The 27,653-nt window shown below is 37.2% G+C and overlaps 1 protein-coding gene and 1 non-coding gene across 5 annotated transcripts; both read right to left on the bottom strand.

Moving 5' to 3' along the window:
- Positions 1-3,066: 3,066 nt before the first annotated feature.
- On the bottom strand, positions 3,067-26,986 carry LOC101738732 (inactive ubiquitin carboxyl-terminal hydrolase MINDY-4B). 4 transcript variants are annotated; one of them, XM_038016156.2, is made up of 12 exons: positions 24,280-24,347; positions 23,569-23,622; positions 15,331-15,419; positions 14,516-14,745; positions 10,686-10,875; positions 9,494-9,559; positions 8,467-8,537; positions 6,555-6,702; positions 5,505-5,642; positions 4,494-4,573; positions 3,679-3,816; positions 3,067-3,397 (listed from the first exon to the last, which is right to left on the bottom strand). In XM_038016156.2, the coding sequence occupies exons 2-12, from the start codon at positions 23,609-23,611 to the stop codon at positions 3,334-3,336; spliced, it is 1,257 nt and encodes a 418-aa protein (XP_037872084.1). In that variant the 5' UTR covers positions 23,612-23,622; positions 24,280-24,347; the 3' UTR covers positions 3,067-3,333. The 4 variants fall into 4 exon arrangements, with proteins under 4 accessions (XP_037872084.1, XP_062528775.1, XP_037872085.1 ...); XM_062672791.1 differs by lacking the exons at positions 23,569-23,622; positions 24,280-24,347 and adding an exon at positions 26,946-26,986; XM_038016157.2 differs by lacking the exon at positions 9,494-9,559.
- TRNAF-GAA (transfer RNA phenylalanine (anticodon GAA)) lies at positions 7,401-7,473 on the bottom strand. The gene has a single exon. It is a non-coding gene; the product is annotated as a tRNA-Phe (tRNA).
- Positions 26,987-27,653: the final 667 nt, after the last annotated feature.

The raw sequence follows: 27,653 nt of genomic DNA, 5'->3' as shown, positions 1-27,653 counted from the left end.
AAAGTATAATAATTACAAAATAGAATTTATAATTAGAAATCAAATTCATCTGAGTGTAAAATTACTGTAATCTATACTATATAATATTACTAATATTATAAAGCTGAAGAGTTTGTTTGTTTGTTTGAACGCGCTAATCTCAGGAACTAATGGTCCGATTTGAAAAATTCTTTCAATATTAGATTGCCCATTTATTGAGGAAGGCGTTATGTAAAGTAACATTCCAAACGGACGAAGTCGCGGGCAAAAGCTAGTTGAATTATTAAGTTACCAATTAATTGTTATCATTTAATGTGTACTATGCATGGAATTAAATAAATTTTTATTATTATTTATGTGTATTAAGCACTGCCTCGCCTGAGAAAACGGCAGGAATTATTATTGGGCCAAGTAGTCTTGAGTTCCGGTTAGAAGGGTCACTACAAGGTGATCTATATTTGTGTCTCATGTTGATGGCGGCGTTCAGGCCGTTAAGTCTATGAGCCCCAGTAGTTCAATAAATAATACATCAGACACACATCATATCAGTTGGCGATTCTAGTGCGCAGGTACACAACTGCTCACCATTCGCCAGTGTTTTTTTTTTTATTTTTTTATTGCTTAGATGGATGGACGAGCTCCAGCCCACCTGGTGTTAAGTGGTTACTGGAGCCCATAGACATGTACAACGTAAATGCGCCGCCCACCTCGAGATACAAGTTCTAAGGTCTCAGTATAGTTACAACGGCTACCCCACCCTTCGAACCGAAACGCATTTCTGCTTCACGGCGGAAATAGGCGGGATGGTGGTACCTACCCGTGCGGACTCCCAAGAGGTCCTATCACCAGTGATAAATAATACATCAGACACACACCATATCAGTTGGCGATTCTAGTACGCTGGTATACAACTGCTGACCATTCTCCTGTGAATCCCTTAGGCGCAGTTTACCACACCCATTGGAAATGATGATTCTAATCTAACATTGCGTATCGAAAATTAAGTGCTTATTGTCCCCTACGGACTCCTTGTGTTTTTATTCATTCGCTGGGTAACTTAAGGGACTATTCCAGTTAGCCTTCTGTAATAAGCTCTGCACTCTCAAAGAACTTTTTAAAGTCGTCGTGGCCTAAAGGATAAGACGTCCGGTGCATTCATATCTAGCGATGCACCTGTGTTCGAATCCCGCAGGCGGGTACCAATTTTTCTAATGAAATACGTACTTAACAAGATATATTCACGATTGACTTCCACAGTGAAGGAATAACATCGTGTAATAAAAATCAAACCCACAAAATAATAATTTGCTGGTGGTAGGACCTCTTGTAAGTCCGCACGGGTAGGTACCACCACCCTGCCTATTTCTGCCGTGAAGCAGTAATGCGTTTCGGTGTGAAGGGCAGGGCAGCTGTTGTAACTATACTGAGACCTTAGAACTGTTATTTCAAGGTGGATGGCGGCATTTACGCAGTAGATGTCTCCGGTAACCAGTTAACACCAGGTGGGCTGTGAGCTCAACCACCAACCTAAGCAATAAAAAAATGAAAAAAGGTCTTGTATTCCAAACGAAAATCTAAAAGTACGTCCACAAAACAATATAAGTTATTTCTCTAACATTAATACAGGTGCGGCTGAGCTTTCGAGAGAAACTAAAAGAAAAAATCCTCGTTCCTTTTGACGTGAGTTTGATAAATCACTTTTATTAGTTTATTTGTCATGGGAGTCATCGATCATTCGTTAATGACCCGTGATTCTAGTGACGCGTTCTTGCCGGGTTTTCTTCTCGTATAAATATTGGATAATTCACGAACAGTTTACAGGCTTCAGTGAAAGCGATTGCTTTCAAAACTTTACTAGAGTAGGGTAAACTTCGCTTCCAACAGCCAGAAAATACATACACAGATTGCAGTAGTTCACATAGATAATACCCATAAATTAGTTATAGAGAAGTAACTTAAGCACTCAACAAAAAAATTTACGGGCATCGGCCACTAGATGGCTTCGCTTCGATTAGTTTCTCATTGCTCCTATAGATGGCAGTAACATAACCTATCCTATTTTTTATTCTTAATGAAGGATTTTGTAAATTTTCTGAATCCACAAATTGATAAAATTTAATCAATTTGTCTATAACAAATAAAGAGTTCTTTTTTTTTATTGCTTAGATGGGTGGACGAGCTCACAGCCCACCTGGTGTTAAGTGGTTACTAGAGCCCATAGACATCTACAACGTAAATGCGCCACCCATCTTGAGATATAAGTTCTAAGGTCTCAGTATAGTTATAACGGCTACCCCACCCTTCAAACCGAAACACATTACTGCTTCACGGCAGAAATAGGCAGGGCGGTGGTACCTACCCGTGCGGACTCACAAGAGGTCCTACCACCAGTGAAATTTTCTATGTTTAGTTATACAATAATTAAATGCCTTAACTTTAACAACATATAAGTTTACGGGCCCCAGCTATAAGATGCCACTAGTTTATATAGGTATAAAAAAAAATGTCTTAAAGTTTCAGGGCCCTGGTAGTCCAGTTAATTCTGTATTGCTTTATTTGTAACTCTACTTGAAAAGCTTTTAAGTATGCGCTCACTACAGAATACAGCACTTTTCTCACTTATTTTTCCGACTACCCTCTTTTTGTTACGCCTCGTCCCCATTACTGCCATCGCTCCTACTAATAGCGTTGCCATATGATAATTCGAAAATAGTCTTAATTTTAACATGATAAATTTTATATTATAGTTATTTTACAACAAACCTTACAGTAGTAATGGTTGTGTGATTGGCAACGGATATTTGGGAAAAGCTTTTTACTACTGATTTAGTTGCGCAGATTAATTCACGACTCACATTTAATTAAGTAATCAAAGAGGCTCATAGACATAATGATTGAGAGTTTTCACCAAACTTGAGGCATGAGGTCGAAGTTCTCAGCTATGCCCCTGACATTGTTGTTGTCCATGTACGTCAATCATGACTCGGCTTTGTTGTATGGTCGCCTGTATGCGAAGGCAAACAAACTGCATTTTCAATCTTCGAACCAGAAGGCTTAGTTGCGGTAGAAATAATTCGAGGAACACAATTATTTTCAAGGCCGTTTAATAGAAGCAAATTGAAAATTAGAATACTACATTACACTTGTATACATTCCGTAATAATAATATATACTTTGAATATGGCAAATGATCTGTACAATAATCGCTATGAAAACTCACCTACAGCTTACTGTAATAACAAACAGCTTAAAAAAATATTGATACAGTGACCCTCAAATTGTCGTATCAAAAACATAAGTTAAAGTTGCATTAAGCTATTTTTTTATTACGTTCTGGTTATTTTTTATTATTTTTTATTTGGAGCTTTCATTGAAGTTCGGGCCGGGTCCAGTCCACGTGATCTTCGCGTCTTGCCACCTGAAGTACAAAAAAAAATTGACAATTTTAGGTGTACAATACGTTTAGTGACTAATCTACCTTTAGTGACAACAAAAGTTCAACGTACCTAACCACAACCTAACCACCAAATTACAATGTACTCTTCTACCCACTTATGTAAAGCTCTCCCTCTTTAAGAACGGTTAGTTGGTAGATAGCTCAATTGTTGAGTTAAGCTCGCCATTTTATAAGCTTTCGCAATTATTGTATTGTATTAACTGTGTGTACAATAAAGAATAAAGAAAGTTTTGATCACTGACTTGGTAAGGATAAGTTTCTCCAGAGGTGTAGCCGTGATGTCATCGGTCCGCATGGCCGCAGTGGTGTCGTCATGGGCTCTCGTGTCCACGTTGAGGAGGACATGACATCCGCCGCATGTGTAGTAGTGGATGTCGAAACTAAAATGATTTATATTTTTACTTAGCAGCGGTAGCTGGTAGGCTGCGGTTTGGCCCTGCCCCTGGCATTGCTGAAGTCCATGGGCGACGGTAACCACTCACCATCAGGTGGGCCGTGTGCTTGTCTGCCTACGAGGGCAATAAATTCAGGTCATAGTTATGATCAAAGTACTAACTAATAGAATTGTTGCCTATTCTGTCGCTTGATATGATTTAAGATGGTAGGACGTCTGGTGGTTGGACCTCTTGTGAGTCCGCGCGGGTGGGTACCACCCGGCCTATTTTTGCCGTGAAGCAGTAATGCGTTAAGGTTTGAAGAGTGCGACAGTCGTTGTACTGTTATAACTGAGTCTTTAGAAATTTCAATCATCAAGGTGGGTGGCGGCATTTACGTTGTAGATGTCTATGGGCTCCGATAACACCAGGTGGGCCGTAAGCTTATTCATCCTTGTATGCAATAAAAAAATACCAACACGAAAAATCTAAAACTCTGTCCATTTTTCTGACTTCCGCAAGATCAATAAATAAAATCTAAATTGTCTCTTTTTTGGAGTTCAAGTACTATTAATATAAATAAGATTTAGACTAATACATATTATATGAGACCTCACAAAATTCTGTTTTTGTGACAAAAAATGAATTAAAATATGTAATTAATAAAAAAATATGTAAAATACCGTCTTTCAGCGTGATAATTCCTCAGTAGTTCACGGTTTGTGTTAAATAGTACGCCGTAGTGTCCGGAGCAACTGGTGATCTAAAAAATAATAATTTAATTTAGCATTTTGAGTGCAAACCGTCGATAGATTGACTCTCTATTAATGCGTAAAAAGAACGGAGCGTCGGAATACCGACTATTGCACAGTTTGATTATAGGTATTAGGTATCAACTTTTACGGATGTGTTTTACCGCGCGCCTGTGTAATGCTTTTTATAAGTTAATAATATATTTAATTAATTAACCATTTAAAATGATTTTCCTGTGAATTTAGCATTGATTTTTGTATTCTTTTTAAGTTATAGTTTTTTATAAGGTACTTTTTTTCAACAATCCTCTTGCAGTTTCTGCAAAAATGTAAAAATAAGCTGAGCACTAAAAGGGTTAAGAAATATTTGCTGTTTATGAATATGTTTAAATAAGGCATCATTCAGGTCAGATCATTCAGCTGAGTGAGTGAAGAAGTGGTAAGTGATAGAGGAGTATGGAAGGAGAAAACATGCTACGCCGACAGCAGGTGATTGGGAGAAGGGCAAGAGAATGATGATGATGAAGGCATCGTAGGCAGCGGCTTGGCTCTGCCCCTATCATTGCTGAAGTCCATGGGTGACGGTAACCACTCACCATCAGGTGGGCCGTATGCTCGTCTGTCCACAACGGCAATAAAAAAAGAAAAAAAAAAGATCTTAGAACTTATATTTCAAGGTGGGTGGCGCATTTACGTTGTAGATGTCTATGGGCTCCAGTACCCATTCAAAACCAGGTGGGCTGTGAGCTTGTCCACACATTTAAGTAATAAAAAAAAATACTCTAGCATTATCCGTTGTGCACTTTTAAGTTGAAGAAATATGTAACGGATGCTATCTATGTATTTTTACACTTCCAGCTATCCTCCAGGTAATCCAGGTAATCCTCCATCGATCAACCTCTATACTAGACTCAAACGAAATACACAGATAATAATAATCACCCATATAGGTAAAGCCGGAGTTTTCAATCTGGATCCAGGGTATTGCTTGTTCACATTGACCTTCGAGCTTTCTTCTCCTCCATACCAAACGAGGAGGCCAACCGGACTCCGGGAGAGTACGCCATATTGTGGCATAGCCTTATGTAAGTGGAATTAATTAGGGAAATTAAATACAAGTGTACATACTTCAAATCAAAACGTGTGAGTGACAGCAAAGGGAAATGCTTTTCATAGAACGTATAACTCTAAATAAACTATACACGTAAATGCAAAACAGATAGCTTTGAAACTTTTAACTTAGGGACCATATTGTGCTACTTTATTATTGTATCCTGCGGAAAGAATGGAAAGCAGTCGACGTCGCCCCAAACACGTCATTTCGGATCCTCCCGATCCACTAACTTTTAGGTACCACTGCTTTTAGGTACCTCAAGCACCGGTCACTGTTCTCGTCGAACCCGTCGCTTGACGAAGGGCTCGACGAGTAAATTAACCCTCAGACACAGCCCACTGAGTTTTTCGCTCGATCTTCTCAGTGGGTTGCGTTTCCGATCCGGTAGTAGATTCTGCGAAGCACGGCTCTTGCTAGGGTTCGTGTTAGCAACGTCGTCAGGTTTGAGCCCCGTGAGCTCACCTACTAGTTAAGGTTCCGCTGAAATAGCCTCTCAAGGCTATCAGCTTAGGTTTAAAAAAAAAAACAGAAAGTTATAGAGTATATCAATGAATAAACTACACACATATTAAAAGCTGTTGTTAATTCCTCCCTAAGCTAATAGCCTTGAGGGGCTATGTCAGCGTAACCGAACGAGTAGGTGAGCTCACGGGGCTCAAACCCGGAGTGTTGCTAACACTGGCCCTAGCAAGAGCAGTGCTTCGCTGAATCTACCATCGGATCGGAATCGCAACCTACTGAGAAGATCCGGTGAGAAACTCAGTGGGCTGTACCTATGAAATGTATTAATGTTTCCCAGCAGGACGAGGCTATATGTTGAGAAGGTTTTGGTACTATTACGACAATTATGGTTTTCTTATTTAAAACAAAAAACTCACATAGTGGTCTTCATCGCCGACATAGAGAATGCCATTGTGTAAATATGGCGTGGCTCTTCCCGTCAGAAGTAGAGTAATAACGTTCAGTGATCCCTCTACATGCGATGACACAAGATGGGTCAGTTTACCATCCAAATCTTTTTTGATGCTGTTAGGAAGAAACAACTCGAATTGACTTGTCTATACTGTTTCCATTTGTTTTGCTTAGCTCGAAGGTATTATCGGAGTTGGCTACACAAAGGCAACTACTGTTCTCTACTCCGGTAACCACTTAACGCCAGGTGGACTGTGAGCTCGTTCACTTACCTTAAAGATTAAAAAAACTTGGATATTTTAAAGTCTTAGAAGCCATCACATTAAACATTGTTCGCTACAGAATGCGGATTTTTTTATAACTGCTAAAATATGTTTGAATAGAATGAACTCACGGCTCACTTGGTATTAAGCTATTACTGGAGCCCATGGGCAACCCAAAGTCAACGATGCCGGTTTGATACTTGGAGTCGATATCTCCATTTTGATTGTCCGTGATATCAAATTTGAACGCGGTTATGCGTTGCAACAACAATTGGGTAGGATTGTGGTACCTACCCATGCAGGCTCATATAAATCTTTACTTGTTAACCTGAATTACGGATCTATATCAAATTTTAGTTAACGCTAACGCTATTTTTAGGATTTATTTATTTATTTTGAGGTCATAATTCCAAATTAGTTCTTTATTATTATTATCGACCTTCCTTCCTATTTAATATGAGGCAAGAACGTTCGGAATTTCGATTCAGCAACTCATACACGAATGCTGGGAGTCAAACAATTATTTTAAAAAACAAGTAAAAAACACACTGCCGAAACCAGGGATCGAACCAGGGACCTTTAGATCTTCAGTCTAACGCTCTCCCAACTGAGCTATTTCGGCACGACGTCTTTGCTCGAATTTCACTATAGTCTACTGATTTATTTATAACAACTTCAAAACTTAATAATTAATTAATTAACTTAATTCAATAACGTGCATTGTTGATTCGGAAGTTTTTTTTATTCCTTAGATGGGTGGACGAGCTCACAGCCCACCTGGTATTAAGTGGTTACTGGAGCCCATAAACATCTACAACGTAAATGCGCCATCCACCTTGAGATATAAGTTCTAAGGTCTCACTCAGTATAGTTACAACGGCTGCCCCACCCTTCAAACAAAACGCATTACTGCTTCACGGCAGAAATAGGCAGGGCGGTGGTACCTACCCGTGCGGACTCACAAGATGTCCTTCCACCAGTAGGTGATATTAAGTGGCTACCGAAACCTACACATATCAAACAAATGGTTTTGGTTGGTATTGTGTTCCCGGCAAGGATTTTTGCGTAAATTGTGGATGCTGGAAACAAAAATACGAAATTAAACCAAGATCACTCAGTGTCCGACCGGGAGTTGGATCTGGATATCGTGACTTAATAATCTAGGCGATCTAGCAGTAGAGCGTGCCTGCTGTAAGCCTTTTTTAATGAAGCTGAAGTTAGCGCCCTCGTGGCAACCTAGGGCTCCGGAAACCAGCACGAGGTGCCTGTCGAACACGTGCCGCGATCCGCAGCACCGTATGTACTTTTTTAACAAAATATTGTCTAATCACTCACCCAAAACCGATGACCTCGTCGACTTACGCCGTATCACTTAGGGATAAGGCTTTAGGGCGGGGATGGATAAGGAATAGTGATAATGGAAAACCGTAGCGAAGACCGTCACATATGAGGGTACCGTCCCGTTCGAGAAGCAAGCAGAAGTGACAGATGTCAAGTCGCGAACGCCAGGCCAATTCGCAACCCGTCCCCACAGATTAGTTACATTACAGATTGGTTTCGAGCATAGTCAGTGTTTTGACATATACATAAAAATTAATGCTCTATAGGAACTCACTTTTCGCAGCCTCTCGTCAGCATCAGCGAGTACAAAACGAGCATAGCACCTGGACATTCTTGACTTTGAAACTGTTCAAAAATAAAATATAAATTGATATAATTTAGTACATAATAATATCGACGCTTGAAAGGCAAACGTGACTAAGCGACAATGCGTGAACTTTACAGTAGACTAATTTAAAGTTGAAATACCTGAAAACAAAATTTATTTTAACGAATCTAGCTGTAGTAGAATCTAGCTAGTAGCTGTAGGATTGAAATGATTTTAATAGACCTCGAAATATATATTTTTTGCGCATCGAATATGGTTATTGCCTATCATTTATGTACAAAGCAGTTATTGTCGCTTAGTCACGTTTGCCTTTCAAGCGACGATTATGTATAGTATGTATTTGGACTGACCGAATCCACCAGTACCCTCGACACCACAATTTATGTCTAGTCTCGACAGTATCTTCGGTGGCCTTTTTTTTCTTTTTTGCTTAGGTGGATGGACGAGCTCACAGCCCACCTGGCCTTAAGTGGTTACGGGAACCCTTAGACATCTACATCTATGACTTAAATGCGCCACCCACCTTGAGATATAAGTTCTAAGGTCTCAAGTATAGCTACAACAGCTGCCTCACTCTTCAAACCGAAACGCGTTACTGTCTCACGGCAGAAATAGGCAGGGCGTTGGTACCTACCCGCGCGGACTCACAAGACGTCCTACCACCAGTAATTACGCAAATTATAATTTTGCGTGTTTAATTTTTATTATACGATGTTATTCTTTCACCGTGGAAGTCAATAGTGAACATTTGTTAAGTACGTATTTCATTAGAAAAATTGGTACCCGCCTGGGATTCGAACATCTTCGACGTCTTATCCTATAAGCCATAACGACTTCAATCCTTGGGTCACGACCCCAAGCATTGAAAACGCCGAAGCGAATAGTACGTATCGGTTTTTGGGTGTTGTAATTTTTTTATTCATCTATTTTATTTGATCAATTTATTGACCTATTATCTATTTTATTTACTCACCAAGTAAAGATATTGCTTCAAAAATATCTGAAGATCCTCCAGTGATTTGAGTTCGAAGATATGTAGCTTGTGTAACGAAGAAAATAATTATTCGCACCATTATCGTAGGACCTTTTAGTACTGGTCGTTTAGTACTATAGAGTATGGACCCGCACGAGTTCATCAGGAAGTTTTGAAGTCGCCGTGGCCTAAAGGCCACGTCCGGTGCTTTTGTATCTAGCGATGCACCGGTGTTCAAATCCCGCCGGCAAGTACTAATTTTTCTAATAAAATACGTACTTAACAAATGATTGACTTCCACGGTGAAAGAATAACATCGTGTAATAAAAATCAAACCAGCCAAAATTATAATTTGCGTAAATACTGGTGGTAGGAGGTCTTATGTGTCCGCACAGGTAAGTACCACCCTGCCAATTTCTGCCGCGAAGCAGTAATTCGTTTCGGCTTGAAGGGTTTGGCAGCCTTTCTACTGAGACCATAGCCTGATATCTCAAGGTGGGTGGTGGCAATTACTTTTTAGATGTCTATGAGCTTCGGTAACCACTTAAAACCAGGTGGGCCGTGAGTTCGTCCACCCATCTAAGTAATAAACTAATAAAAGTAAACGAGTCATACGATCTTAAAGTTCGAGACAGCCCGTTTCACAATACACTAGATCTCAAGAGTTATGGCTTTCTGATTGGTATAGGATCTGATAGCCACCAAACTCCAAGTGGGCCGTAATATTACTTAAAAATCTAGAGCAATAAAAAATACTAGAGGTCCCGCAGTAGTCGAAATTCGACTATAATTAATTGGAATTGTAAGTTTATACACTATTATGATTGTACTTTATACTTTTATAATCACAAATTTCGCAAAGACTACACTATAAAAAGTATTAACAAAGAAATATTAACAAATAAACAATATTTAATTATTCTCAATTTGACAACAGACGTCAAGAACAAAAGTTTGACAGTAAATAGTATGCATGCGTGTGTGCGTCCAATACATGGTATGTAGTGTGTGTAATGTATTCTTTATTGATTTAATGTATCTTTTACGCATTATTTTAAAAAAATATAAGCATTGTGCACTTCTTCTCTATATTCTGTATAAGTGTGGAAAATTTCATACTCCTCCGTCCGCGCAATTTTCGTAAAAAGGGATACAAAGTTTTTGCTTCACGTATTAATATATAGATGTAAACCTTTTCAGTAACCCCATCTTGATAGTAGCGAGAGTTATGTTGAACATACACGTTCTCGCTTGGCAAGGCGACCTTTGCTAAGGGCTCTGAGCTGGTTTGGTGGTTGAAGCCTCCAGCACAGCGCCAGAGGACCTCACTGCAGGCACGCCAGAGCGCTTCTTCTTGCCGGTCTTCTGAAGGCCGTAGGTAGCTGTAAGTGTAAAAATACATAGATAAATTCCTTTGAATTTTTTTCAACTTATAAGTCCACAACGGATAATGCCAGAGTAATTGTTAACGTTTTTTTTTAAATATTCGAAGGTGAATAAATAAATATGGTATGTAGCATTCAGCACTGGCACATCTAAGTGGCACTCGGGGGTCATCGGGTGCCATCGGAATTCCCGAACACGTAGATGTCGCCCGTGTGGTTAGTGTGAGCTTTTTAACGTTCTCGATACCGCAAAAGTTAACTTTTACGCTATCGAGAACGTTAAAATAATCGCACTAATTACACTGACATCAATCAATAAGATAAGCGTGCCGATAATTAGCTTAACATAAAAATAATATCTTCGTATGTAATATTAACAATATTTATATTGTCTAGTGCCAATCTTCGTTTTTTCCGTTTCATGTTTAGATATTTAATAATAACACTGTCCACTACAAAAACATTATAAATGATTATAAACTGGTTTGTTTGACTTATTCATTTTGACTGCAACCCGCTAATACGAAAAGTAAATAACAAACCATAAGTATATTAATTTATATCAATATTATATATTAATGTAAATTAAGGTTCATCCACACGTCTCGCGCTTGTTTTTACTACAGGCTCGTACATATTTGCTGCAAACTTATTTTCAAATTTACATCAAGCATGTGAATACAAATATAAGGACAATCAGCTCGAGTAAATGATTGAAATATCATACAAAGTACACTTAAAAAAGTACCGTGGGAACATCAGTGCGATCGCTCATACAGAAAACCCTGGTGATTACAAAATGCCATGCTTGTGTATGAACGTGACATTGTTACCACTGTCTTTAGCCTAAAGTTTTGAACCGTTCCAAAACTAAATATTTTTAAAAATGCTATAAATCAAATGCCATGGTAAACCAGCCGGTGCGATAGCAGTATACATCGATCCGGCTAAAATAAACATTACAAGACCGTGTGTGTTGAAGTTTGCGTGATATATTGTTTGTGCATTTATGGAGGGTTTATGCGAGAGCATGACGAGGGAATATGGTATATATAGGGGAAATTGTATTTTTTTTTAATCTGTCATGTTGGTTCGTTGACACCATTTTATTCTGGCCTAATTCTGATTTAGGTAAATTGCTAATGGATTTATGTTATCTGAAATTAAAGTTTTTTTATTTAGTTTTTGCGAATCGTCAACATACATAATTAAAACATTTTTGACGTGACAACGTCTTATAATTCGATGGAGCTGGCTGCACGCACGAAAAACATGACTCATGCGGTGTTACCTCGCTCTGAGGCGTTCCATTTAAGGCTCGAAGTGCAAGCGAGAGCGCGCAACGAGCGACAAAGAGGCACAATCGGCCTCCGCGTTCGGCAGCGTTCGACATCTGTCTCTTTCCTACTTGAGTGAGCGATGTATCCTCGTGGACAGCTGCTATACAATAACACAAATACATGTTTTCGTCAAGTATGAAGTTCAGTGAAAAGTGAATGTGGTGTCAATTGTCCATACAAAATATCTATCAAACAAATAAAATTAAAATTTTCTTTTGAAAAATGAAACCATTCCATCAGTATTTTCGTATGACGTTGTCACGTTCAACTATCGTCAGTAAACCTACTTTACAGACAACCGATATTTCTTTTTTTTATGATTGAAGGATTACTGTTGGCCCTGAGGTTTTTCCAGTTTCACCAGGATAAATGGGCGAGCAAAGGCACAGCCAGGAGGGGTGGGATTTGCTAACAGCTGCCCGAGCGCCTCCGAAGGAGACCTAACAACTCAAAAGCAGCTGCTTCGCGAATGCAATAATTAAAACTAGTTTAACTATATAGATACTGTAAATAAACTTTAGTAAAATAAACAAAAACTGCAAGTAAGTTTAAAAAGAAAAAAACACGGAAAGCAAATTGAAATAATAATTAATTTCATATTTTTTTATCCTATTGATTCTTGTTAGGATATTAGATATTAGATCCTGAAGTTTATGGAAATAACGTTCAAAGATTCCGATGCACACAAACAATCATTCTTCTTCTTCATCTTTTTTTTTGCTGGTACTTACTGGTGGTAAGACCTCTTCTGAGTTTGCACGGGTAGGTACCACCACCTTGTCTATTTTTTGTCGTGAAGCAGTATGGCGTTTCGGTTTGAAGGGCGCGGCAGCCGTTGTAACTATACTGAGAGCTTAAAACCGTTATTTCAAGGTGGGTGGCGCATTTACGTTGTAGATGTCTATGGGCTCCGGTAACCACTTAACACCGGGTGGGCTGTGAGCTCGTCCACCCATATTAGTGATAAAAAGAAATCAAAGTTTTATATAAAAATTACATAAAAAACGTCCATGGGCATAATTTATGAACTACACAGACGCATCCATGACGCAATGACGCATTTAACGGCCGTCTGGTGTAGTGGTAAGTGACATGGTCACTACACAAGGGGGTCGCGGGTTCGAATCCCGCCAAGGGAAGATATTTGTATGATAAATATAAATGTCTTTTCCAGGGTTATGGATGTATATTAACTATTCAATATATGTATGTGTATAATAAAAATCTTATATTTATTTCCGTTATCTGGTACCTGTAACACAAGTTCTTTACGAACTTAGCACGGGACCAGTTAACGTGGCGTGATTGTTAGTAAATATTTATTTATTTATTTATTTATTATCCTACAGCATGCGTCTTACCCATTTACTTACATTCTATTTACTAGAACTTCATGTTATCTATTTGATAAATTTAACCAATCCCCAACAACGAACTTATATTTTGCAACGACATTCATACCTCGAAAACTACTTCTCTCCTACACGAGGCTAGTTCGAAAATTTCCACTTTCGCAACTTTATTTCACCGGATTCCCTGCAATTTTGTTCGCATATCCGGTATCACGATGCGCCTGTAGCGTTTGGAACATTGTTCTCGACTACTGATATTTTTATATCAAAGGAAATAAAATATTATCTTTTTCGATGCTGTATTGATACTGTTACGTGCTGGGGTTCGGGATAAATAAAATTTCACCAAAGTACAACTTAAAAACTGTATTCAACACTTAAAACACTTAAACACTTCACAAACACTTTAAAACTCCCAATTCGCTTGTTCCGCTTCGCTTCAGGCGATCCGTTCGCTGTTTTGCTTCGTAGTTCCGATTACTGACTGACTGCGTGCCATCCCTACAACGCTTTTATAGTCGATACCTCATCCCTAGAATTATCGAGAATGTTCCACACAACTCTAGTCGTAGTTTCCGCTATCTATCAATAGATAGCGTTATAATCCTCGAGCATTCTGGATCCTTCGATATTCGTTAGACTATTCGGCGATAGATGGCGTTACTCTTACCGGCGAATACAATATTGTTATATTCTTTTTACGTACCGAAGTCTACGATCGTAGCATGACCAAAATGTAAATCGATCTTGGAGGTATTTAAGGTTCAGGTGTTTGATGCAATGAAATCATTAATTAGCGGTAGGCAGCGGGTTGGCTCTACCCCTGGCATTGGTGAAGTCCATGGGCGACGGTAACCACTCACCATCAGGTGGGCCGTATGCTCGTCTGTCTACAAGGCCATTATCATTAAGATCTACCAACAGACTACATACTATATTACTCACGTTTCAGGAGGAACTCCGGATTTATTATCCTTAGTTATAGGCCTGGAGTCAAAGAGGAGCCATTTGATGATGTGAGCCTGAAGTCCGGACAATAAGGATCGCGTCCCGTTCCTGGGAGCTGCCAGGCCATAGCTCAAGGGCTGGTCAGGTGTTCTCATCATCAACGGACTGCAGATCCATTCGGCTCGCGTTGGACAGGAAGCAGTGCCGAAAGCGGTTATACGAAGCTCCTGCAAAAGTTGCAAATAGCCTCTTTGGATAAAGCTTGGTCAAATCAAATCAGATAAAAAAAAATTTTTTTCAACATAAATGAAAGTACATACTTGTTGAACGTCAAAAGAACTACCGCCAATTCATAAAAACTAGCCTCCGTCCTGAGAAGAACTGGCAAGAAACTCAGCGGGCATGTCTTTTTTTTATTTATTAGTTTTTTTTTTTAAATATTAGAATTTTTTTTAAATATGCATTTTTACCATAAGTATTATAACGTAACAATTATTGCAATATTGAAATGCCCGGAGCGAGCAACTCATTCCCACTTTGTGCAATCTTCTAGGTCAGTATGGCTTTAACTCAAAAAACTTGTCTATTTCTAGTGATTGTCATTTCTTCGGCGTATACCGTAGACTAATCCCAGTTCGATACGAACAACGCTCATCCTATAGCCTCATTAGGCAACTTGGAAATGATGGATTTATTTTGCGATGCCACATGTCGGCACCGTAGTTGGTTTTTGTAGAGCTGAGAAGTTTCGATGTAAAATATCCTATTTATAACTATACCAGTTTCAAAATATGGTTTCAAGATTTGCCTACCGATGCCAACTCCTCAGTTATCGGCGTTCCTCCAACCACCGCAGGCTTGGCCCCATTTAGCAGCTTGTTCCTTGCATACAGCACTCTTTCTGCAAAGATAAAATTTTGCTTAGATATGCACATTCTATACTGAGGACCATGCTTAACGCCGTGGAATTTGGAGGGCCTCTGTCCAGCAATGGACTACTAGGTATAGGCTAATGATGACGATACAAAATTTAGTAACTTTAATATTTCAATGAAATTTTAGACGGGCATAATCCGACATCAAGTGGTTACTGTTGGTCAAGGATTTTTTTTTATTGCTTAGATGGGTGGACATGCTCACAGCCCACCTCGTGTTAAATGGTTACTGGAGCCCATACACAAGTACAACGTAAATGCGTCACCGTCAAAAATTGGTACCCGCCTGCGGGATTCGAACACCGTTGCATCGCTAAATACGACCGGACGTCTTTCTACGACCAGACGTCGTCCTTTAGGCCATGATGACTACAAATGTAAAATGCCATGGACCGTGTTAAATCAAATGGTGTTTGAAGACGACGGTAAGATCCTAAAAATACTGTAAAAGCATTTTATTCTAAGCTTGATAAAGTCACAAATACATAAAAAAGGCAAAAGCTATTTTACACCAAACCATATTTGCATGGCATCTACACTTATATTCCATACCAATTTTTTTTACAGATGTATCGTTTGTAACAATCACAGCCAATCCCCTGGAACTCCTTCTCTAATTAAGTTAGTACCAATGAAACGTTACAAACATATCCCCTAAGGTCCTACAAAGATACCCCATGTCTTGACAAATCCTTGCCATCATACGGTACCCGTACAATCCCCTTAGTGACCCATTGTTGGGGTCACAATACCTTCCAATTAGGAAGGTCTCAAGAAAACCTTGCGCCAGTAAAGTTCGGGATAAAATGTGAAGCGGTTATGATCTAATTTGATGTGTTCGTATTTTACGAGGTGCGAATTTCATCCTTTTGCACCGTTTTGTGGTCTTTTTGTTGAGTAAACGGGACTCATGAGCAAGAAATAGTTTTTTGTTTTATTTGCATTAAAAATAGACCTAATGATAGAACAAATATTATCCATAATCGTTTGTATTTGGATATAAACTAATTACAGTACGACTTAATATTATAATTTAATAGCACTTTTGTAGATACGCTATATCTCGACTCACCGTAAACTTCTTCCTGGGAAGTACCTAAAAAACTTTTTCTTGGCATGACATTCATTTTTGTTAAACAATACACAAGGAGACTATTATTCAAATAATTTTAATATTTTTCGAGGACTAAATGTTTAAAGGCAGAGAACAAATTTTCAATCTGGTGGTAGGACGTCTTGTGAGCCCGCATAGGTAGGTACCACAACTCTGACTATTTCTGCCGCGAAGCTGTCGTTGCGTTCTGGTTTGAGGAGTGGGGCAGCCGTTGTACTATAACACTTATCTCTCGAGACGGGTGGTGGTTTTTACTTGTTATTAATACTTGTGATGGTAGTACCAGACGCGAAGTCGTTCATCAACGAAGAACGTTAAAGGAAAAAAAAATATGTGTGGTATCCTGGGACACCGGATAGGAACGAAGTTCTTTATTATAAAAAATAATAATTTTAAGTTCTATTGGAGGTATAAAGAAAATAAAACTGGAGGTTTCGCATCAACCCACGGTCATTCGGTAACTTACGAACTTATTGTGGTACACTTCATTCACGGTTGTTTGCATAAGAGTTAGTGTATTGCGCAAACGAACGCTCTAAGATTGTGGCAATAAATGATAAAAAAATATGTTATTTTTGTACGTTATTACAAAGTTAAGTCATACACTGTGTGTATTATGTACTAATTTATACGTTTTTACAAAGTTAAGTCGTACACTGTGTGCATTACTAATGAAAATCTTACGTTACGGACGTTTTTTCCTGGTTAGGGTACCCCTCCGCATCGTCCCATAAGGAATTTGGTTCCAAAATCCCGTTCTTCGTTAAAAAAGCATAGTTTTCTTTCCAAATCATCTAGATTAATTTATTTCTTAGAGGTATTTTTCAACGTAACATTCATCTATCTTTTAAGATTAATCCCAAATTGAACAGACAGCTAGACCTTTAGATAGAAACTGTTACTTTGCTCTGTGTTCAAAGAAATAAAATGAAGTTGAGTTTCTTAAATGCGTAAGGCCGGCAGACGCTCTTTCAAATAATTTTACAAAGAAATAAGTAAGATTGAAATTATGCTCATGATTTTATGAGTAAAAATTTAAAATTTCACTAGCTCACACAGCTGCAAAATAAATAAAATGAACTTAAATAAAATATGTTTTCCATTTCAGGATTGACGTAAAGAAAAACAAGGTAACCACATTTTATTTTAATCCGCGGAAAAAGGCAGCGTCGTAGATTTTGTCCATATTTCTGAAACTCCAAAACAGAGGAGTCACTTACATTTGTCTAAGTCACTCGGTGGTGCAGTACTTAGCGACCCGGACTGTGGCACTGAAAGTCGTAAGTTCGATTCTCACCTCGGGCAAACATTGTGTGATGAATACATAAATATATTTATTATTATATTAAACATACATAAATATATTTATCAGTCTCTGGTGCACAACACACAGGGAATCATAAATTGGGGCCGGATGACAGTGCAATTTGTTTCCAGTTACTATTATTATTATATTATTACTAAGTGTGTTTTTTTTAAGTTTTAACAGTTTTTTTACAGTTTGTATCTTACATATTATTACACATTAGATCTTATAACTGTACGTTAATCATGAAAAAGTTGGATTAACACTATGGACAGAACGATTCACTTGTCATTTACATAATTAATGTTACTGTGATATTAATTGAATTTGTATTTCTAAATAGGCTTTTTTTTAAATGTACCTGTTAGAAAACACACTACGATCAACGAAATTTGTTGCCGTATCAGTCAAATTTATAGGTAGCACAAGTATACATACAGATTTTACTTCTTACTCTTTTGACTTATAAAATTTGTTTAGCAAGAAAATATCATTTACTATGTTTCTTTTGAACACAGTGAAGTCCAGAGTCCGATAACGACGACCCAAAGTGTACTTGTAACGAGGGAAGTGAGTTTGGGCCTTGTTCCGTCGTAAATTGAACCTCCTAACAAGGTTACACGGAAAGAACTAAGATGTGTAAAGAAATGTGAGCTTTACTTGTAATTGTGTTAAGACTAAAATTTGGATAATACACACGACGAAAGTTAATGAATGATTTTTTCGATGACTAATCGTATCCACAAGAAATATGACATATTACATTAATATTATATTATTATATATTTTATGGTGGTATCATATACCCAGTATTACTAGTCTGCTGGGTATATCTCGATAACTTTTCTTTAGTGCGAAACTTTCGTGTGTATAGGCCTGAAGAGTAAAACAACAGTATAAACCTAATTTAGAAATTTTACTTTTTGTCTTAAACTAGGAGGCAAGCACAATTAGGTAAAACATGAATTTGTCGGTAAAGATAATAATAATAATAAAACTGTCTTTACGGTTTAATATCGAGTTCGTTATTTCCGATATTTCGAATACTTTATTTAGACTTTTCATGGTCATGTTCAATGTTGTGCTAACTACCGTCATTTTATTTATAAAAAAATTAATCTTGATATTTACCTTTCTTTTCGCACAGAAAAAAACTAGCAGTATGTCTAAAGAAATTATTATTACTAGTGGTCCCGCAGTAGTCGAAATTCGACTATAATTAATTGAAATTATAAGTTTGAACGTTATTATGGTTCTAGTGACAAAGACTTATTATACTTCTATAATAATATAATCACAGATTTCGCCAAGACTACACTATAGACAAATAAAAAATATTAACCTATTCTCAATTTGATCACAGACTAACAGAGCAACAAAAGTTTGACAATAAACATAGAGAACTCATATGCGTGTGTGTCAAACATATGGTAGTGTGTGTAATGTTTTCTTTATTGATTTAAAATATTTTTGATGCATTATTTAAAAAAATATTAGCATTGTGCACTCCTTCTCTATATTCTCTATAAGTGTGAGAAATTTCATACTCCTCCGTCCGCGCAATTTTGGTAAAAAGGGGTACAAAGTTTTGCTTCACGTATTAATATATAGATTTATGCGCCCAAATTATCAAATGACGTACAAACTACCCATGCGAACAAACCGTTTCAATACTATATAAAGAATCGTTTCGTACAAATGCATCAGTTTTAAGAGAGCTGTCGAGAGTGAAAAATGATATAGATAGTCTAGATAGTCAACCGTATGCCTACTTCGTGCTCTGCAAGATTTCCGCAAAAGCCCTGATTACCTGGAAAGCTCATCTTTACTAGCAAGCTAGGCGGGAAAAGGCCTAGAAGCCGAAGCCCAATTCGGTGGTCTGATCACATGACTCAGAAGCCAGGAATGCCCGTCAAAGAAGCACAAAGGCAAGTGCATGGTATCAGTAGTTATAAATATTTTTTGAACTGATATGAGTAGAAGGGTTATTTTGATAATATTCTGAAAAGCACCCCACGCTTTTTTACAATAAAATCATTTTTTCTTACACTATTTTTAATTCAAATTTATTAAAATTTATTTTGTATTTTTTAGTTGGATTTTCTATAAAAGCGTATTTTGTTTGTTTTTTTAAATTATTATTTATTTTTAACTTTTTAATTGAATTTAATTTTTTTTATTTTTTTTTTAATATTTTAGATTAGTGGTTAAAGTTTTAATTATATTGGGCAGCTCTCTTCTAAGCAACCTCACAACACGTCCAACCAGGAATGTCATAAGCAAAAATATAACGAATTAATCTTACTTAGCTTACTATCGTAATCTCAAAGATGCAAATTACTTTTTCTTTAATATGCATCACAAACAAATTCTAAAGCTCAGGAAGCTACTGACAAAACCACTTCTAAGAATAACCGGCTCTGCACTTTGCAAAACCGGGCGTGACTGTTACTTCGCCGTGCAGAACCGGGCGTGACTGTCACTGCACACAAAACCGGGTGTGAATTGCTCGTGTCCATAACTTCCTATTCACATTTTGCGTAGGGTTGACACTTTGTATGTTTTTTTATTTATTTATTTAAATAAAAATTTGCTTTCATCAAACGAACACGATGTGCGTAAGAAGGGTAATAATGAGCCTCTTAAGTAATGGATTACTTTACTTTAGACAAACATCTCTCAATGTTTTACAATTTTTCATTCATATTACCATGAAATACGATTAAAGATTCAAGTTTGAAAATGAAGAAGAGGCAAGATGAATGTTTTTTCTCGAAAGGTGTTTCTGCTCAATAGACCAACGGTCCAAATGCTAGCAACTTGTACAGTTATAATATTGTAATAACTTTGTATGGGCTTGAATTGTTTAAGACCCATATGAGAATTTATGAAGTACCAAACAAAAGGTTTTTTTGTTATTAAATTTTGGAAGCTCTAGGCTTGTGTGTGATCGATAGTTAACAAAATAATAATTATATACATATACTAGCTGTACCCGTCCGCTTCGCTGGACATTTAAAATTAACATTATTACTTCTCACCCCCACAAAAGTTCTCATTATTAACGCCCCCGCAACTGGTGTAGGGAGTCCAACACTCATATAAATATTAGCCTATCCATTAAATAGATGTATTTTCTATATGGAGACCAAGTTTTAAGTCAATCGGATGCATGGTTCAGTAGTTATAACGGAACATCCATAAAAACCATTGTAAATTTATATATTAGTATAGATATATCGAGGGGTGAAAGGCTCAATTTGGTTTAAGGGACATCTTTGCAACTCTACGGGAGAGTCATTTAAAGTTTAAAAGTTGGAAAAGAAATCATAACAAAAAACTTGTTCAGCTATTACAATGTATTAAACGTAATTGAAGTTCAATTAAAAACATCGAACTGTTAATGTTAATCACTACATAGTAAAAAACAAAGTCGCTTTCTCTGTCCCTATATCTGTCTGTCCCTATGTATGCTTAAATCTTTAGAACTACGCAACGGATTTTGATGCGGTTTGTTTAATAAATAGAGTGATAGAAGAGGAAGGTTTAAATGTATAATAACATCCATTAAATAGTGGAGAATTCAATAATAAATTACAGTTTCCGAAGCGAAGCGAGGGTGGGTCGCTAGTACCAAATAAAACGCACCTTTAATTACAAAGATAAATGTCGCGTATTAAGCAAAATGGCGCTTAAGCCAAATAGATTTTCACCTTTCGGCACAGACTGTCATGAAAATGTTTTTAACGTGGTTCAGGTTTTTGTTGGACTTAATATATCATGTGATAACTTCTACTGAGCTGCAGATTGGGACTTGGTGGTAAAATTATTTGTGCCTAAAAATAGCCTGTGCTTCTTTGAAACTACGCTGCTAAAAGTGCTCCTGACAAGGAAACTTTACAAATTATAATATTAGATCATAACATTTACATATAAACAATTTCTGACGTCAAACAAGAATCCTAAATAATAATTTAAGGCAAAGTAAAAATAAAAGTCTGAAGTATCAGCCCTAGTTGAATCAAATCTACAAAACAAGCAATAGTTCAATAGAACTGCATCGAATCTACGACTTTGATAGGGTCATTTACTTCATCCATGCGATGTTTCAATTTACTAGCTTTTGAAGATTGCCAGAGTTTCACAGTGGGTTTGCTTAAATGAAGATGTCATGTTTTTTTTGGAGTTTACTCCTTAAGAATCGATTTACATATATAGGCCCGGGGTATGAAAATTATGGGGACCAAAATCGTACTAGAGAGTATAGCATGTCACACGAAATGCGTTATGCGCCTGATTGGCCATGGTGATGCGTGCGCGCGCCAATTAGGAGCCAACGCGCGGCCGCGTTATCGCAGGTGACGCCGGGCTGCTGCGCCGGCAGTCCGCCACAAAGCCTCGTACTGATCGCGCGTTTCTCTCATTATTGTATTTTCATATATTTGTTAGTCGTTTGTTTTGTGTCTCGTTAATTTGTTAATAATCTGTAGTGTATCGTGTTGTCGTAATATAGAACTATTTCTCGTATTGTTTCGTTTAATTTACCGACATCGTTTTGCTTGTGGCCGGACGCCGTTCGGGTTCGATTCCTGAACGTATCAACTGTTAGTGGGTTGATACCCGAATATAACCCGCTACAAATCATTTATTAATAAAGCTTTTTTAATAAATGCATATTTTACTGTATTCAACTGACACAAATTTATATTTATATCCAGTAAACTCCAGTCGTGCGTCGGAGCGGACACACACACTTTTTTTTTTATCTCAATGTCGTTTTGGTGTGGTTGGAAAGGTGAGTTGATAAGTGCACATCTCGGTATGCGGTACTGTGATGTTATTTGCAAATAATATTCACAAGCATCTAACCGGATAGCAGTTTGTCAAGCTTAATGACACAATGGAATGACCTCGCGGTCTTACTATACGTACTGCCAGTACTAGTAGTAGTACCTAGTACCCAGTATCCAGTGCCTAGTACCCAGTACCTAGTACCTAGTACCTAGTACCCAGTACCCAGTACCCAGTACCCAGTACCCAGTACCCAGTACCCAGTACCCAGTACCCAGTACCCAGTACCCAGTACCCAGTACCCAGTACCCAGTACCCAGTACCCAGTACCCAGTACCCAGTACCCAGTACCCAGTACCCAGTACCCAGTACCCAGTACCCAGTACCCAGTACCCAGTACCCAGTACCCAGTACCCAGTACCCAGTACCTAGTACCCAGTACCTAGTACCCAGTACCTAGTACCCAGTACCCAGTACCTAGTACCCAGTACCTAGTACCCAGGACCCAGGACCCAGTACCCAGTACCTAGTACCTAGTACCCAGTACCTAGTACCCAGTACCTAGTACCCAGTACCTAGTACCCAGTACCTTGTACTTATTAGCTAGTACTTAGTACCTAGTACTTAGTATCTAGCACCTAGTATCTAGGTAGTTACGAATATCGGATTTTCATTTTTATGTAATTGTTAATATGATTTAAAAGGTATGTTGTATTTGATGTTTACAGGAGCAACGGTGACCATTCCCTATCAGATAGACCTAATACATCCTTCCTAAAACTGATAAGTTGATGACGCGGTTCATAAAAGTGAGCCATGAAAAAAATAACATAGGAAGCTTAACATTGTACAGCAATATTTACTGTAAAAAAAAAATTAAGACGCAATGGACACTGAGATTTACCTTCAAAAATAGAAGAAACGGTATCACAGGGCGAATGATGCATTTCTTTGATTTCTATAAAACAAAAAATAATCAAAAATAATTTAACATCTTATTCATTTTTATCACGATTCGAAGTATCAAAACCATTTACTATGTAGTTTACTTTATTGCTTCTATGTGTCAATAAAATAGTTATTTTTATTTATTGAATGTTTTTTAACAATCTCCTTCCTATAACTGGCTATAGTTCTAGTATTTTTTATTCATTTAATTAGACATACGAGTTTATAGTGTGCCTGGTTGTGGTTATAGGAGACCATGGACATCATAACGTAAATGCCATCACTCGTATTGAGACATGAGGTCGGAAATTTGATTGCATATAAACGATCTTTAGAACTGGCTACTTCACACCAGATTGACAGATTGACAGACAGATTGGTTGCATTGAATCGTGTGTGCTAAAATTTCACTAAATAAATTTTGCGGACTTATCACTATACAACGCTATTCCGTCATTGTCATTCGTGGGCATATAAAGCATACATTGAAATTGCTAACCCCAATACCCTTGACAGTAAAATCAGTTCTGACACCGACACGAATCACACCCAATCAATGTGTCACAGCAATCATTTTCCTGTGATTCGGAAATCACTCATAACACATCACTCAAATCAAATTATGCTTATTTACAACATCGGCGGAATAGTAGTGCTTATTACTTACGCGGTAAAGGTGTTTGGGGTTGCACTTCGCAAATCGGCGGCACGTCAAGCTCACGTAGATGATTGTTTGAAAATGCTAGCTCTAAACTTTAAAGTAACGAAAGCGAATGTGTTTGAACTTTATAATGTTAACATGAATTTTGAATTCCGCATTTTTAATTTTGGACGAGGCAATCTAAATGACTTGATAATTAACTTTAATTTCACTAGCCTTGCACGCTCGCAATTTTCGAAATTCTACAATTTCAATTTTTTTTTGTTTTGGTGGAAAAACGAATTGACTGGCCGCCGAATTTCAAGTGACTTGAACAAAAAGAAACCATGAATAAAACGTACCAAAAAAGCATTTTTTTTTTATTGCTTAGGTGAGTGGATGAGCTCACAGCCCACCTGGTGCTAAGTGGTTACTGGAGCCCATAGACATCTACGACGTAAATGCGCCACCCACCTTGAGATATAAGTTCTAAGGTCTCAGGTATAGTTACAACGGCTGCCCCACCCTTCAAACCGAAACATATTACTGCTTCACGGCAGACATTGCAACTCACCATCAAATCATTCAATCAGTCAGTCAGTCAGAGATCAAAATACAAGTTTTATTTGAAGGATGGGATCGGCGTGGTCCTATATAAATAAGACCAATATCTCTCAGTGTGGTAAGCGACATTATTATAACAAAAAAATGCTCCACGTTAAGATGTTTTAAGATACATAGATGATCGGGGATCGGATGTCCGTCCACTCTCGAATTTCTTTCATAACGATCTGTGACGTCATATCTACTTATAATTATTATATACTAGCGACCCACCCTCGCATCGCTTCGGAAACTGTAATTTATTATTGATTTCTCCACTATTTAATGGATGTTATTATACATATAAACCTTCCTCTTCAATCACTCTATCTATTTAAAAAAAACCGCATCAAAATCCGTAGCGTAGTTTTAAAGATTTAATGATTTAAGCATACATAGGGATACAGGGACAGAGAAAGCGACTTTGATTTAAACTAGGTAGTGATCTGTTTAATTAATATAATAGAATACAAAATGCCACATCGCAGTTTTATAGCTCGTATATCGCACTACCACAATACCGATAGCAAATACGTATGGAAAGATTGCAGTCCCGCCACATGGCGACCTTAAAGGAAATTAAGCTTTTATTTTTAGTTCCCATACGTGTTGTTCGTGAGTTATTGCAATAATGCACGGGCGATATTCAAAATGGCAGCTTAATGGCGTAGGATAGACATAAAAAGTAGAAGGTTTTTATTTTTTTAATGTGTCTATTTTTGAGCTTCGGTGTTGAAAATTTCTACGTTGAACGTTTGCTAAGTAATGTTTTTAAAAATGAGAGCGCATCTTACAGTTTTGTATGTTATTTGTTTCACTAGATTTTTGTTACGTTGAAACTATTTTATCTTTATAATTGAAGTGAAACTTCCTTATCGGCGTTGGAAAAAAATTTACCGTCACATTTTTCGGTTACGCGTCACATTTTTCCGTTACGCGCCATCTTTTTTGTATTCATGTCTATGATAATAAAATCCTTTTGTTTAAACTTTATCTAATTTAACTTTTTTGTATTCATGTCTATGATAATAAAATCCTTTTGTTTAAACTTTATCTAATTTAACTTTATTTAACCAATTTCTAGAAAGTTGCATGTAGATCATTTTTCGAAAAATAAGGCCATAAAGAAGTTTCACTTCTTACGTGTGTACACTAGTACACGCACACATTTTTTTTATAAAAACACGTGTGGCACTCGGGCACTGTCGCGGTAAAGCTATTACATAGCATTTTTTATCAACTTATGCAATTATGCATAAGTTGATAAAAAATGGTATGTAATTAATTAGACAATAATAATTTAATTTTAAAACAATAATAAAATAATACCACGCTATATTTATAAACATTGACAAAAGCAAAACATTAACTGTCCCCTTCACACTCATAAGCTAGACTGCGCGAGAGAGAGAGATGGACAGACTTTTCATGACGCGAATGCAGTGCGTCGTCATGCCACGCGCTTATTCACAAACACTACACAAGCACAACGTGTGAATGTGTTGAACGCGAGGTACATGGTAGGCGGAGTGGGGGGGTGTTAGGTTTTATTTTGGTTACGGAATTTCTTAATTCGGTCGCCGCGCTCAAAGCCCGCGATAAAAGCTATGCAATAGTTTAATAAGTTTGGCCACAATAGTATGTTAGGAATAAAAAAAAAATGTGTGCGTGTACTAGTGTACACACGTAAGAAGTGAAACTTGTTTATGGCCTTATTTTTCGAAAAATGATCTACATGCAACTTTCTAGAAATTGGTTAAATAAAGTTAAATTAGATAAAGTTTAAACAAAAGGATTTTATTATCATAGACATGAATACAAAAAAGTTAAATTAGATAAAGTTTAAACAAAAGGATTTTATTATCATAGACATGAATACAAAACAGATGGCGCGTAACGGAAAAAAGTGACGCGTAACCGAAAAATGTGACGGTAAATTTTTTTCCAACGCCGATAAGGAAGTTTCACTTCAAAATTTTATTAAGAATGGTTTTTAGGGGTACTAGTACGCAAGATTGCAACAAAGACGCTTATAGACGATAATGACTAAGAAACATTGAATTGAATTCTGAAAGTGTTTAAATACTTACCTTTTTGCATTGTAATACAAAACTGTTTTCTTCCGTAGGTGCGGTTTGAAGCTCTTTCAAAAACTGCAACGCCTCGGAAGGGAACTAACGAAGTAAGCTTTCCGTACTTGAACTTCATAGAAAATGATGTGGTGAAATTCACGAACTTACAGCTTTTGGTTAAGAGAGACGAGAGTATTTGAATACTAGTACGAGTCGAGTAACTGCGTTGCGCTCTGATGGGCGGAAAAGCCGGTATACTAATTCAATAGATATTTCCGTCGTGTTTCTCAGAATTGGCATCGGTATTTCTTTTGACACCTATAGATATTTGGTAGCTGATAAACTGGCAACCTAGCAATATGATCGCCTGAAATGCACAGGAAAAATAGACGATACAGAGAAAAAAAAGATTTTAAATCGCGTGACTCCATATATTTGAACTTGAAAAAAAAAAAGATGACAATGTGTGGTGTCGTGGGACACCGGATAGGAACGGAGTCCCTTATTATAAAAAATATTAATTTTAAGTTCTATTCGAGATATAAAAAAATATAATTATTATATTTTTTTACTACGATTTTTTTATTGATAAAAACAAAAAAGTACTTTACAAAGTAATCAACTTTATTTTATTCACAATGATTTATAAAAAGTATATTATAATAATATACAAAGAAACAGCTATTTATATCTATACTAATATTATAAAGAGGAAAGATTTGTTTG

This window comes from Bombyx mori, chromosome 15 (genome assembly GCF_030269925.1).
Source record: "Bombyx mori chromosome 15, ASM3026992v2".
NCBI classification, from domain to species: domain Eukaryota; kingdom Metazoa; phylum Arthropoda; class Insecta; order Lepidoptera; family Bombycidae; genus Bombyx; species Bombyx mori.
This window is presented reverse-complemented; position numbering and strand designations above follow the sequence as displayed.

Coding starts and splice junctions, on each gene's coding strand:
- LOC101738732 (XM_038016156.2), bottom strand. CDS start 23,611: ATGCATCATTCGCCCTGTGATACCGTTTCTTCTATTTTTGAAG. Junction 15,420..23,568: donor CGTTTCTTCTATTTTTGAAG/GTAAATCTCAGT, acceptor TTATCTTTGCAG/AAAGAGTGCTGTATGCAAGG. Junction 3,398..3,678: donor GAGAAACTTATCCTTACCAA/GTCAGTGATCAA, acceptor TTTGTACTTCAG/GTGGCAAGACGCGAAGATCA.